This window comes from Sorex araneus, chromosome 2, assembly GCF_027595985.1.
Source record: "Sorex araneus isolate mSorAra2 chromosome 2, mSorAra2.pri, whole genome shotgun sequence".
Classification (NCBI taxonomy): domain Eukaryota; kingdom Metazoa; phylum Chordata; class Mammalia; order Eulipotyphla; family Soricidae; genus Sorex; species Sorex araneus.
Genome location: NC_073303.1, coordinates 189,899,819 through 189,915,132, shown reverse-complemented (window position 1 = coordinate 189,915,132; position 15,314 = coordinate 189,899,819). Strand labels below are relative to the sequence as shown.

The following is a 15,314-nucleotide window of genomic DNA, read 5'->3' as shown; positions in this document are numbered from 1 at the left end:
GTTTATTTGCTTTTTGGAGAAAGGGTGCTCAGAGGACCCAGGGCCGGGCCAGCAGTTCAATTCAAGAGCCCCCAGATGTGTCTCTGTTCAGGCCCCCGGAGTGCTGCGGTTTATCCAGGCCACCCCACTGGTGCTTGGGGGACCGTGCGGCTGCACCTCGTAATATTCCAAGGACCAGATGGTGCTTGGGATTTCACCCTCACTGGTTTAGCACTTGAACTCGGGTCAGATGCATGCCTCCTCCCTTCACTGCGTTTCTCTCTCCCAATCCCAATAACCCATTTCCAAGTTACGCTTGATCCTCGGTTGTGTTCCCAGCTCCTTTTGTCCCCCCAGTAAAATGCCTTTTCCATGATGAAGTGTAGTTACCTGCAAGAACTTCAGAGAGGTAGACCAGGTTCTCCCAGGGGGGTGTTGTTGGGCTTTCAAAAGGGAAACCCGAGGGCCTTCTTTATTTTTTTTTTTAATAAAGTCGCACTGATAAAAGAAAGGTCGTGACCTTGATTGGAGGTCACATGAGCAATCGTGGCTGGGATGTTGAGCCCACAGAGGAGACTGGAGCGCAGTGTCACGTGTGCGGGGCTGTCTTGGGAAGAGCCAGGGCACAGAGCATTGGCCGGGCAGCCTCAAGGGACCTTTAGGGAAGCCCCAACTGCGGGAACTGATCACAAAAGGTCCAGGCTAACATCATCCGCCGCATGTGTCTTGTTCTCAGAGGAGCCTAGGGGCAAAGTAGGGACCCACTGAGTGTGTCTTTCAGCAGAAAGAAATCGCAACTTGTTCATGCGAGGGAAGGGTGACGCGTGCCGAATGTAGACTGGAGACTGAACACAATGGCCACTCAACACCTTTATTGCAAACCATAGCACCTAATCAGAGAGAGAGAACGAAAGGGAATACCCTGCCACAGTGGCAGTGTGGGATGGGGGGAGACGGGACTGGGGAGGGTGGGAGGGATGCTGGGTTTACTGGTGGTAGAGAATGGGCACTGGTGAAGGGATGGGTTCTCAAACTTTGTATGGGGGAAACATGAGCACAAAAATGTATAAATCTGTAACTGTACCCTCACGATGATTCACTAATTAAAAATTTAAAAATAAAAATAAAAATAAAAAATAAAGGATAAAATCATTAAAAATTAATTAATTAATTAAAAATTTTAAAATACCTTTAAAAAAAAAAAAGAAATCACAACTTGTGTCATTTGCCCTCACTGCTGCAAACAGCTCTCCAGAGAGCACTGTTTAGGGATGGCCCAGGATCTGATTGTCAGAGTAGGGAAGAGCGTTTCAGTGCTCTGAGTCTCGAATGCTTGAAGGGGGGGGGGATGGCTCACAGCGCCCCCGTCTGAGCCTTCTCCCACTCTGGCTACTTGCCAGCTGTGACTTGCCCTTCACTGGCATGTGCCCTCTGTTTTCACATCCAGAAGATGGAGTTCTGGTGCCCACGTGCATCTTGACTCTCGAGGGAGCCTCATGCATAACGCAAAACATAATTCGAGTTATGCCCAAAATACGGGGCACGGTGGTCTCTGCTGTCCTGGTGATGGTTCTTGGGTCTCACCGCGGTCCTGGTTTCTTCTCCTTTAGATGAGCTGCTTCAGAAAGAGCAAAACTACTCGGATGATGTCTTGGCCAACATGATCAGTGAACCAAGAATCAGCTACGGAAATGATGCACTTATGCCATCTTTGACGGAGACGAAAACCACTGTGGAGCTGCTTCCAGTAAATGGAGAGTTTAGCCTGGACGACCTCCAGCCATGGCATCCTTTTGGGGTCGACTCCGTGCCAGCCAATACAGAAAATGAAGGTAAGAGTACCAGGGCAGGGCCAGAGTGATAGCACAGTCGGTGGGACGTTTGCCCTGTACGAGGCTGACCCGGGTTCTATCCCCGGCATCCCCTACGGGCCCCTGAGTACCTCCAGGAGTGAGGAGTGATTCCTGAGTGCAGAGCCAGGAGGAATCCCTGAGCATCTCTGGGTGTGACCCCAAAAGCAAAAAATAAAAAAAGAGTACCAGGTCAAAACCACAGGTCATGGTAGGTAGAAAGATGGATAGATCACTAGACCAATAGATTGATAAAAAGTAAAGAGGGGTGTGTGTGTGTGTGTGTGTGTGTGTGTGTGTGTGTGTGTGTGTGTGTGTTTCTCAGTCCTTGAGTAGTGGATTTTGATAAACTGACTCAAATGCTTTCAAATGCTTTCTCACCGAGAGGTAATTTGTTGTTTCTGGAACGAAAGAGCGAAAGAGCTCGCATTCCACCTGAATTTGAGGTGAGACACTGGCTTAGCATGCCCACCTTTGAAGAAAGTGGACATGAATTATGGAAATCACAGTTCCCCCAGCAGAGACAGATTCTGATGGAGCCTATCTAAATGGAGATTTGAAAGGCACCAAAATAGTCTTCATTGTTTATTTGTTCTGCTGCATTAGATTTCAGATTGCCATACATCTTAAAGGCAAAGATAGAACACCACTTTGGAATAAAACATCATTTTGCTCAAGATTTAAACTGTTGTAGGACTGAGGAATTTGGGAAATGGAGCTCAACATTTGACTTTCGGGGTTCAATACCACACCCTTCAGGAAGAGGGGTAGGAGGAAGATTAAAATTAAACTATTATGTATTTTTAGAAAGTTAAATTTAAGGTAGCTATCAACATTAGAAGCACATTGTTCTAAATGTTTTTCCCATTAAAGTTCAGAGAAGTAACATTATCTCTGTAATAAATAAGAGTGCAACATATGATGTCCTTTTATGGGGATTTCTTAGCAAAAACTTTCATATGATACCGATTTCAGAGAGAGCGCCTTTTTATCCCGTATCATTTTTGCATGGTCAAAGTATAAAAATCCCAACAATTGAATTTTGAATGCAACTAGCATGTTTCCACCACAAATTTTACCTGTGACTGCTAGTCTATAGACTACCTGTAATATAGACTCTTCACCATTTTTGTACCTCAGAAGCAATGAGGACACTCTTTAGACAAACTCTGCTCCAGTGCTAGGAATTACTGCACTGGAGAAGTGTCTTTTAAAGAATCAATGCAAAAATAATAATAATCGTTAAATAAATAAAATGAACCAGTGTAGAAAATCTTCAGATAGATTTCTCCTAATGTTAGTAATCATCTGCAGTTTGTCTCCTTGACCCATGAAGGACATCTTTCAGTAAGGATATATGATGGGAAGAGCAAAGTTTTTATGATTATAATGAAAACTTGAACATTTCTTAAAATCAGTCTTCCAAAGATAGGAAGATTTTTTTTTTCTTATCAGGATCTCAGTTGGAAAAGCCTGGAAAGATAGTACAAAGGAGAGGGAGCTTGCCTTGCATGTGGCCAACCCAGGTTATATCCTTGGAATCACATATGGACCCATGAGCACTGCCAGGAGTGATCCCTGAGCACTGAACCAGGGTGTTAGCCGTGGATATTGCTGGGTGTGCCCACACACACACCAAAAAAGATCTGGGTAACCCTACAGTGACCCAAGTTAAATTAAATTGTGTTATTGCTTGAATGCTGGCCCTGTTCATTTTTCATCCACCTTTGACTTTTTAAATCCTCATCCTGTAGTCGCTGAGAGATTTTTTTTTTAATTTTTTATTGTGGAAAGTTACAAAGTTACAAAGTTTTCAGGTTTAAATCTCAGTTATACAGTGCTCGAATACCCATCCCTTCACCAGTGCTCATATTCCACCACCAGTCGCTGAGAGATTTTGTGAAAAATTCCAGTCTCATTTTAAAATAGAATGCGTTTGAGATTTGCTTTTTCCTTAGCAACATTGGTTGCTTTCATTGAAGGGGAGATGGAACCAGCTTATCTAAGGTCTAGCAAGCTTTCTTTGATAGAAAATTATAGTGCCGGGGGTCAGAGCAATCATACAGCAGGTAAGGCGTTTGCCTTGCACACCGCTGACCTTGGTTCGCTCTTTGGCATCCCATATGGTCCTCTGAGCACTACCAGGAGTGATCCCTAGGCTAAGAGTCAGATGTAATCCCCGAGCGTTGCCTGAACATTGCCAGGTGTGGCCCCCCAAAACAATGAAAACTACAGTGCAGGGGCCAGAGAGATAGCCCAAGTGCTAAAGTGCCTTGAATCTTCATTCAGTCTGTGGTCACTACATGTGGTTCTTCGATAGTGATCCTTTAATGACATTAAGGAAAGTCTGATTGAGTCATCTTTTTTTTAGTGGGGGGGCGGTGAGGGGAGTTGGTAGACCTGGTGGGCCACCCATAGTGCTCAGGGCTTGCTCCTGGCTCTGTGCTCAAGGATCAATGGTGGTACACAGGGGACTTAATACTTAATGAGTCGTCTTTTAAATAAAATGGATTGACGAAATGTAAGGGAGAAATCAATATGAGACCTCATTTACTTCGGATTGTTGTTTTTTTTTTTTAATTCTTTAATGACTCACCATGAAGTACAGTTAGAGACTTACAAACATTCGTGCTTACATTTCAGTTATACAGTGATCAAGTACCCATCCCTCCACCAGTGCCCATTCTCCACCACCAGTGGTCCCAGTATCCCTCCCCCCTTCCACCCACCTCTCGTCCACCCCCGGCCTCTATGACAGGCACATTCCCTTTACTCTCTCTCTCCTTTTAGGTGTTACAGTTTGCATTACAGGTACTAAGTGGCCATCATGTTCGACCTGTAGTCTATTTTCAGCACACATCTCCCATCCCGAGCGAGCCCCCAAGCATCCTTTACTTGGTGGTCCCTTCATCCTTTACTTGGTGTTCCCTTCTCTATCCCAGCTGCCTTTTCCCCAAGCACGTGAGGCCGGCTTCCAAGCTGTGGAGTGATCCTCCGGGCCCTTATCTCTACTATCCTTGGGTGATAGTCTCCCATTCTGTTACTTTATATTCCGCAAATGATCAGACTCGGCTACTAGCAGGGAGCAGTTACTGTCCGGGAGTAACTGCACTGGCGCAATTTCACTTCCTTACCCAGTGGCGCTCTCTGCTGTAGGTTGGGTTAGAGTAAGACCTGTGCAAAATACCCCGTGTTCCTATTATAAAACTGAGTTTAGTGCTGGACTCATGACAGTCTTCCTACGTGAATGTCCAGCAGGAAGGGAATTTATAGAGGGAGCAGGACACTTTTCACCTTTGAGGGATTGCCCTGCCACCAGCACCCAACATTCCCAGTTCCCACCCTAGAGACGCAAATGTCGTCTCTCCTTTTCAGTTCTGGTGACAGCCCAAAAATAGTATCTCCACTCAACCCACCAATTTACTGACTTGTGGCATCTCTCACCCATGGGGGACAGGGATCAGAGTTCAAATTCCAGCTCTGTTGTATGGTGACTATGGGCAAGTCACACACCCTCTCTATTTCCTAAGCTATAAAAATAAATAAGACTCCCATCTTAAAGATCGGGCGTGGGTATTAAATGAGATGGTGCAAAGAGCTCTTACTAGCCAGGCGTCTACATGTTGATAAATGTGCAGTGGCAGATCTTTTCATTTTAATGGCACTAGAAGCTGATTAGAGATTTCACCAGCTTGTTCAAGGGCAATAAGGAGGACATTAATTAACCTTTTGATTAATGAACGTAACCAGCCACTTCACGATCCAGTCCTGAAATTTTACCCCGTCTCCATCCCCACCCCCCCACCCCTTCCTCTTCCCCATCCGTGTTCCTTGCTAATCTGACAGACATGTGCCCACACAGATACGGTAAATGACTACAATTCCCAAATGGTTTCCTTGCATTGTTCTTGTGGTCCTTTTGACAGCTTCTAATGCTTACCAAAACTTGATTGTTTTTCTTAGTAATCATTCAAGTTCTGAGTGAGAAGCAGACATCCAGGCATTTTTTTTTTTGATATGTGGAGTGTTTTGGGTTTGTTTTGTTTTGTTTTGTTTTAGCGTATCACAGTTTTTATTATTTTAGGCTCTTGAACCACTGAGCTTTACCTTTCAGGTTTTGAATTCTGCGGTTTCACAAGTGACAACACCTCAAGGGTTAAACTGAAGCGAGGCTGTTGTTTACAAAACAGTTCTCCTGGATCACGAAATCCAAGGCTACAGACATTTCCGTTAGCTCTGCTTTTTCATGACTAGGCAAGGCAGCCACACATAGACCAATGTGGCATGCAGTGCGCACAAGAAAGTCTCCGAGTCTCAGAGTTCTTGTATCTGTTGCATACATAAAAACTATAGTCTCTGTGTAAGTGAGAGAGAGAGAGAGAGAGAGAGAGAGAGAGAGAGTGTGTGTGTGTGTGTGTGTGTGTGTGTGTGTGTGTGTGTGTGTGTGTGTGTGCAAACAAACAGAGCTATGTTGGACCACTGAACCTTATCCCCGACTTAAGAGACATCTTAAGAGATATCTTAAGAGATATCTTCCATACACAATCTTCCATAATTATGTATGGACAGAGAAAAGTAGCTTCTGGGTTGGTTGGTTGGTTGGTTTGTTTATTTGTTTGTTTGTTTGTTTGTTTGGGGGCTATACACAGTGGTACTTAAGAATTACTCCTGATTCAGTGCTCTGAGGACCCTATACAGTGCCTGGGATCAACCCCGGGGCCTCCTGGTGCATGCAACGCATGTGCTTAAACTCTTAAGCTATCTCTCCATCCCTGGTATATTTTGACTGGGCTAGAAAGAAGCTTTGAGAAAATCCATTTAAATGGTGAAACTGATAATGCCTCTCCTTAGGCCTGTCAGCCAGTCCTGTTAAGGCCTCTCTTATCCATTAGTCAGCCCACTCTCCACAAGGAGTCCATTATCAGCAGAGGCTGATGAGAAGGTGGGGGTCAGCAGCATTGAACCCAGACGTGGTCCACTTCAAGGAAATCCCAAACAAACAAACTCAGCGGTGCCCAAATTTGCACCTTTCTTTTTCTTCCTTCTTTTAGGAAAAGGGTTTGATGCATGAATCCCGGAGGTAGCTAAATGAAATGTGCTTCTGCTTGTTTTCATTATTTTAAGGTGATGTGACATCTTTTCCCTTAACAGTAATGTAAAATATTATGAATGCTATGTTGAAGGGCCTTTCTGGACCAATGAGTAATGTTCCATCTGAAAAAATTAAGTATTTGCAATCGACTAGAAATCATTCACTGCTCTGACTCTTTGGATGTGGTGTTTTGCTGTTTTTATTTTTCCTACAGTGATGTTGTCATTGCCCTTTTCTAAAAATGTGTTGACATCTGATGGCGGAATGTATGAGTTCGTATTTTGGAATCGTAACCAGATTAAATCAGCCTCAGAGTGTTAAGGCAGACTAGTTTTAATCCCTAAAAGAACTGTTCACCCTCACCAGAAAAGAAAAACACAAAGGGTGGAAAAACTCGTAGAGATAACCTCACCCTGAAATAACCATTTTTATAAAGCTTTTTATTTTTATATATTATATAAAACACATATATAAAATATTTTGAAATAAAATATGTATTTGCATAAGGCTTTTATGAAAACAGCCTTCATGGTGATGGTTTTCGGTATTCTCATAAGTGAATGTGGATTAGCGTTTTATGACTTATAATATTTTTTTCCCCACATGCATGTGAGGCCGGGGGGGCGGGGGAGGGGGGTACTCTAGGTGCTATTTTCTTGTGAGAATACTGAGCCTCAAGGAATGAGCCTTGGCTGCAAACAGGAAAGAATAGTGGTGGCATTAGGATGGAGCCAGGATTGACCGAGGTGCTTGAGCCTAAGTTTGAGCCACAAATTCAACTCTTTGCCATACAGACTAGTAGGATTTTTAAGGATGAAACTTGATGATGCGGGTGATCACCACTTCCGGTTCCCTTCTTTGCAATGGGGGCGTGTTTGGGCACACGACTGCCTTTAACTGCACCACCACTTGGGGCTGTGATGGGTCGAACCTTCTTCAAAAGTAACCGATCCATGCTTCCACGAACTCCGTGTTACATGGACGAATAAAGACACTTTGTTCACATTGTTGCAATAAGGAAAATAAAAGTTGAGATACAGAGAAACTGTATTTGCATGTTGCAGAAAGAATTGCCTTATTCTGAAACATAGTAAAGCACCAACTGATTCCTCCTCAGAGCAATTGGCTAGCGGTTCCTGAACTTACTACTCTCTGTTCAGGAAAAAAAAAAATCACAATGGACACCCTCCCCTCAAAAGCTCCTTTCTTGAAACAAACAAGCAGAAAGCACCCCTATGCCCGGGTTGCACTTGGGGTTTCTGCTACCCCCTGGACCGCCCACTCTGGGAAACGCTGGTTTTGTAGAAGCTATAGAATAAATGCTGTTCTCTAGTTATTTGAGAGGCTCTCAATCAGATTTGAAAAATGATTTTTTTCCCTCACTCAAGTAGTAGAGAAGAGGCGTTATTATTTCTGTGTCACATGTGAAGGAAGAGCCTGGGGAGTAAGTTGTAATGGAAATTGCAAACCTTCAGATCTGCCCACACTGGCAAGTCGCTGGCAGAACCAGCCCGTGTTTCTCCTCCGCGATTCACCCAGATGTCTTCATGTCTGAACCATGATGTGCTCATGAATCCTTGGCCCAGGGCCAGTTCCCTTCCTGCCTCCCGTTCCTGCCCAGGGGAGGTGTTCAAAATTGAGTTGGCCTTTTAATTTCCCACCTTTTCGCACCCTGGCCTCGCTTCACACGGAAGCCGTGTGGCTGTAACTGAAATGACTGAGCCTGTTTCAGTGGCTTTTCCCCCCACGAAGCCTTCTTCCTGCCATCAGAGCTTTTCAGACTTTCCTCTACCTTCTTATCTTTATATTTCTCTGCGCTTACAGAAGAAAGTGCTTATTTTTTTTTCTCTCTTCCTTCAGCTTCATTTGCTACTAGCTTTAGCTCTCCCTCACCTTACTCTCCAGTCTCCGTGTAAGGAAGTAATGTCTGAGCATCACGTTGGAGGTGCCAGATACCAGGAAACCGGGTGGAGGTCCTTGTGTCACCCACACTACTTATTTTGCACCAGATCCCAAGTACACACAGAGGAAGAAAGAGCAAATGATGCCAATTTAAAAAAAGAAACATTCTCGGGGCTGGAGTGATAGCACAGCGGGTAGGGCGTTTGCCTTGCACGCGGCCAACCCAGGTTCGATTCCCAGCATCCCACAGGGTCCCCTGTGCATCGCTGGGTGTGACCCAAAAAGAAAAGAAAAGAAAGGAAACATTCTCCTGGCATCTGTATTTGCTCCCAAATAGAAATCAGCCTGAAACATGGACAGAGCAGACAGGGCAAAAATCGCTCTGTGGGCTGAGGTCTGGGTTGAATCCCCAACCTGGTATGGTCCCCTGAGCACTGAGGCGGGAATAACCTCTGAGCACACTGGTGTGACTCCAGAAACCTGAAATAGGGAGAGAGGAAGGGAGAGGAGGAGAGAGAGAGACTTTTCTGACTTGCTGCTTCTACCCTGGACAAAGAACAAATTCAATGCAAAAAAAAAAAAAAAAAAGAAAAAACCACAGAAGAAGAGGGGGTGAAACTTCCCTGATAAATTGAGAATCGCAGGCCCCCTGGGATTGGCACAGGCGCTTTTATAATTAATTAACTGTGAAAGCAGATAAGGCCGGGCATCGTGAAACGCGGTGTCTTTAAGATTGTCCACTGGGTCGGATATCATATTTGGTTCCTCATCCAAAAGACAAGACCGTGTCTCTTATGCGAGCCGAGAGAGGAAGCCTTGCCGGCCAGTCCCTCTTCTTTGATGTGGCCGCGTTTCCTGGTGAGGGCTTTTCTTGGAAAAGGAAGAGATAGGCTTGGCCCAGGGATGCCCAGGAGCCTTTTGAAGCGGGACCTTGGCCCTTCCTTGATGCTCAGGATTATCCCCGCAGGGTTCTTTGCCCGCTGCGCCCTTTTGTATAACTTGTGATTGCACATGCTTTCCCCCGCTCTGTGTTCAGGAGCCACGACTTAACCATCTCGATTTGTCTTGTTTGCTTTTCTGTGCATCTTGCTTCCCGTGCCCAGTCGAGCCTGTTGACGCCCGCCCTGCTGCCGACCGAGGACTGACCACTCGACCAGGTATCGCCCGGTTTTCTTCTCCCCCCCTGCCCGGCCCCCCACCTCTCAGCAGCCTGCGGTTTGAGCTTGAGCCCCTGCCTCCCCGCCCCTCTCTTCATCGTGACTCGCTGCTCTAAAGCGCAAACTGTGAGGAAAAGGGGTCTGAGCGGGACCGGGGACACCAAACTTGGAAAATTCTCCTTGGCTGTTCTTTTCCCTGACACGCTGTTGCTCGGGTCCTGACTTGAGGCGCCGTTTTGAGTCTCCCTTCGCTGAGTTTGCCCTTTGGAAAACTCCAAGAGCCCAGCGAAGCCCTTAGAACTTTGGCTAAGTGGCGACATCCTCCGAAACGGAAGCCCACCCAAGTGTGGGCCCCTTGGTAGCTTCTGTAAATATCTCTCCTTCCCTTTCTTGCTTTGTATCTGGGTGGCTCCTTTCCCCACCAAATTGCCCTCACACCAGTCAGTTCCTCGAGTAGACCTGGCTTCCTAAAATAGCAGAACTGGTGTGTATCTAGAGTTCGGAAATCAGGACATTTTTCTCAATTGTGGGTTCTATATGCTTATTCTCGGTGAGATTTTAGATGGTACACCAGATGAATGCAGAATTTTCTATACAGGTACTTTGTTTTTTATATTAAATGCCCAACAATAGTGAAGTGGCCATTTTTTTTTAATAGTCAATGTTTTCAGTGAATCAAAAGGAGGATAGATGTTACTGAATTAAATAATCTGTATGCATATATAATATGTGTCTGCAAATTATATATTATATGTAAATATATATAACGAGATCTTTCACTCCCAGCAGTACATATAGAGATCCCCATATTTCTCTTCCTTTGTTTCATAATGTCCTATGCGATAATCAAGGGAAGAAATAGACTTCATTTGGTTTTTTGGTTTGGTTTTTATTTGGGGGCCACACCTGACAGTGCCCTGGGCTAATGCCCGGCTCCTTGCACAGGGTCACTCCTGGTGATGTGGTACCAGGGGCTAAACTAGGGTTGACTGTGTGCAAGGCAAACATCTTAACCACGGAGCTATCTCTCCGGCCCCCAAATTAACCGAATCTGAAGATATAAACTCCCAGAGATCCCTGGAACGGATATCGTTTGCAGTGACACCAGTAGCAGACTCTGCCCCTCTCACAGGCTGTGCAAGCTCAGGCCATTTCTGTCCCCAGCCAGAGCCATTGAGAACTCAGAATCTGCCTCGTGGTGTCTTCATGCCTTTGTGCCATGATTAACAGGGACGGGAAAGTGACACATTCTGACAGCAGATCTCATCGACCTCATGAATCTGTCTGTAGGGCTTTTCAGAAGAGCCTAAATTTCAGTAAAGCAGACAGTGTTACCATTCTCCTAATGGCCTCCTTACTGTCAGTGCCACCCAAGAGAGTGTCAGCAGACCAGGAGTTGACATCCCGTCCTTCTCAGGTACTGGGAGGCCCTCCTGGCTGAGACTTAATTTCAAAATAAGCTTAATTTGCTGTGGACCTTTTTCCCAAGAAGCTTCCTCCTATTTTATATTTGAAGAAAGGGGTGCTTTACGTCTGCAGCCATAAAATATGGATTAGAAGTTCTCATTCCACCCATTATATCAAGTTCTACATTGGAAAAACAAGGCCCATAACCTCCTATTAAAATACCTTAGAATAAGTGGTCACACACATACACAACACACACACATACACAACACACACACACACATACACCTCACCACACCTCCTCCACCAAGTTGACTTGTTTTTCCTTCTTTCCAAAAGGTCTAAAATGAAAATGCTTTTTAGATGCAATACATTCCCATGCATTGTCAAACAAACGTATTCTGGTTTAAGCTAAAAACCTAGAAAGAATGTTGAGGTCTTGTGTGAATAGGAAGAAGTCCTACCCCAAATTTTTGTTACAACCATCTTTCATCATGATTTCTCGCAAAGACTGATGCACTAATGCTAGAGAAGGTCAGGTGCCTACCCTTAGAAGCTGGAAGAATGCTACAAGGGATGGACTTTGTATATTTAGAAAGAGGACATGAGAATTAGAGAAGTTATGAAATCTAAAGCAACATATAAGCCAGGGTGCTTACGATATGAACAGATGAAGGCACTCATTCACTTGAGGGCCTGAGGACAGCAGATAAAGCATTTGCCTTGCATGTAGCTGACCAGGGTTCGATCCCCAGCATCCATATGTTCCTCTGAGCACCACCAGGAGAAATTCCTGAGTGCAGAGCCAGGAATAACCCCTGAGTACTGCCAGGTGTGGCCCAAAAACAAACAAACAAAAAACCCAACCCAATCTTTAAACAAAGCTGTTGTTAGCTAGACAATTTAATTTACTAAAAATGAGCTTTGGGAGAGGTTTTGAAAGGTTTGAGACATGTACATTGGCCAAGAAGAAAAATCTGCAAACCAGACAGTAGGATTCAGCCACTGTTCTTTCTTATACTCTCTGAGACATTGGGTCCCACTTGCAGACTAAGGCCTTAGATGAAAAAGAATGTTCAGATCTAGAGGAGGAAGATTCTAGTTCAGGTAACACTATAGCACTGTCGTCCCATTGTTTATCAATTTGTTCAAGCGGGCACCAGTAACGTCTCCATAGTAACAGTAAAAACTTGTTACTGTTTTTGGCATATCTAATACACCACGGGTAGCTTGCCAGACTCTGATGTGCGGGCGGGATACTCTCAGTAGTTTGCCAGGCTCTCCGAGAGAGACAAAGGAATTGAACCCGGGTCGGCCATGTGCAAGGCAAATGCCCTACCCACTGTGCTCTCACTGCTGTCCTAGTTCAGGTATGTCTGTGAATAGCGCAATTTGTTGAATATGCATCCAGATACACGTACACTCTTATTTTCATGCTTGCAATACCGAATCATCATTTGAATCAGTTTTTCCCTTATTTGTGTAGCCTTGATTTTAGTTCTCATCGTCCCACTTCAAGGCTGCACGCTTGGCAGCTAGTAATATATTTAGCCAAACTTAGCAGCCCTTCCCAGAATTATCCTATCATGCCATTCATTGGATGCCATTGTTTTCGAATCATCACTCTTGGCACTCTGAGGGAACTCAAGAAAAGATCGGGGTATAATGACAGTTTAAGATAGCCACTTCTTCACTTTCCTGCCTGCAAAACCAGGGCACTGCACCTCCAGGAATAGAATGTCAAGCAGTAGGACCCAGAAAGAGAAGGGTGACTTCTGGCCGATCATGGCCATCATAGCTGTTCCTCCCTGGCTGACTTCCAGAGAGAGACAGACTCCCAAAGACAGTTGCCATCTTGGGGCTGAAGCAATAACACATCGGGGTGGGCATTTGCCTTGCACACAGCTGACCCAGGTTTGATTCCCAGCATCCCATATGGTCCCCTGAGCACCGCCAGGGGTAATTCCTGAGTGCAGAGCCAGGAGTGATCCCTGAGCATCGCCGGGTGTGACCCAAAAAGCAAAAAAAATAAAAAATAAAAACAAAAACAAAAACTATAAACCACTAAAAGAAAAAGAGAAAGACAGTTGACATCTGAGCAGAAGAAGGAAGGACAATACGTTGGCTGGTTCTTTGCAGAGAGGGGAGCTGCCCTTTCCACGAGAATTTATTCCCACCCCTCTCCAGTCCTGATCATGGAAACCAGGCCCATGACTGCAAGCTATGGGAGAGCTTTCGTGTCTCCTCCTTCCTCAGCTGAGCACCTTCCCCCACCCGCCTCACTCCCCCCTACTCACCACCATGTAGGGTGGCACCGAGTCAGGAATAGATTCGGCACAGCTCAGAAACACATCGGGTGAACCTGTGAATCCATGGCCCAGAAATGCATTTAAACATACCTGGCGGGGGTTGGAGATAGAACAGGGCTTAGGGCACTTGGCTTGCATGCTCTGGGCCCTGATACAACCCCCAGGTCCCCTGAGCATCACTGGGGGTAGCCCTGGAGGCACCCCTGCATCACCAGACGCGGCATTGATATCCCCCAAATTTGCAGGGCACAGGCAGCAACGCAGCCCCAGACCCTGGCACTGAACCCCCAACCTGCGTGTTTGAGGCTCCCTGAGAAGGACCCCCCCCACCAAAAACTCTGAGCAATACTTGGGAGCATCCCCCCTTCCCAAAGCAATTACCTGTCACATTTTATTACCTGCAGTGTCAGCTTATTCTCAACTGTGTTTCCCTGTATACACTCTTGCTCATTTTCATCCCGTTTAGGGTGACTTATATAACGCAGAGAAAGGCTTTGCATGCAACGTCACCCAAAAGTGAACTAGCCAGAGTCCTTTCCACTGAGAGTCTCTCAAACTGCTGAGCTAAAGAGTCACAATTATCTGTCTTGTGACTTACCATGCTTGGATTACATCTGGGAAGGGCCACTGAAAGTATTCTTGGAATTTTTTTTTTTTAGAGACAATGTGGGTTTAGAAGAATTTGGATTTGATGTTTTTGTTGTTCTTCTTCTTTGCTTCCACAAATCAAAAAGAAAAAATTAATAAGGGAGGTGGAGAGAGAGTAGAGCAGGTAGGGCGCTTACCTTGCACACAGCCAACGTCAGCACCAATATGGATCCCTGAGCACCACTGAGTGTGACACTTCCCCTAAAAAATAAATTAATGTGTTCAAAATAATGGACTAGAGGGCTGGAGCAATAGTACAGCGGGTAGGGCATTTGCCTTGCAGGCGGCCAACCCGGGTTCGATTCCCAGCATCCCATATGGTCCCCTGAGCACTGCCAGGGGTGATTCCTGAGTGTAGAGCCAGGAGTCAGCCCTGAGCATCATCAGGTGTGACTCAAAAACCAAAAAAATAAATAATAATAATAATAATAATAATAATAATAATAATAATAATGGACTGGAGAGATAGCACCTCGGTTAGGGCATTTGTCTTGCACATGATCCGGGTTCAATTCCTCTGTCCCTCTCGGAGAGCCCGGCAAGCTACCAAGAGTATCCCGCCCGCACATCAGAGCCTGGCAAGCTCCCCGTGGCATATTCAATATGCCAAAAATCGTAACAACGAGTCTCACAATGGAGACATTACTGATGCCCACTCGAGCGAACCGATGAGCAACGGGATGACAGTGAGAGTTAAAAATAATGAAAGGAAGACTATTCAAGAGAGTTTTAGAAATAGGGGCCAGAGAGATAGAACAATGGATAAGGCGTTTTTCCTTGCATGCAGCCAACCCAGATTTGGTGTCCAGCACCCTGTATGGTCCCAAAGCCCACCACAAGTGATCCCTGAGCACAGAACTAGGAGTAAGCCCTGAGTGCAGCTGGCTGTCGCCCCAAAATCAAAAATAATAAATAAAACCTTAGAAATACAGTTTCAGCCAATGCATGGCAAGACCCTGGAAATTGGGAA

General features: G+C 45.3%; 1 protein-coding gene across 3 annotated transcripts in view; it reads left to right on the top strand.

The window, feature by feature from the left end:
- Positions 1-15,314, top strand: part of APP (amyloid beta precursor protein) — a 287,309-nt gene that overhangs the window by 259,297 nt on the left and 12,698 nt on the right. For all 3 annotated transcript variants that reach the window (XM_055128150.1, XM_055128149.1, XM_055128148.1), the window contains 2 exons: positions 1,590-1,811; positions 9,927-9,980. In XM_055128150.1, coding sequence (XP_054984125.1) covers positions 1,590-1,811; positions 9,927-9,980 — 276 coding nt within the window. The remainder of the gene's footprint in view (positions 1-1,589; positions 1,812-9,926; positions 9,981-15,314) is intronic.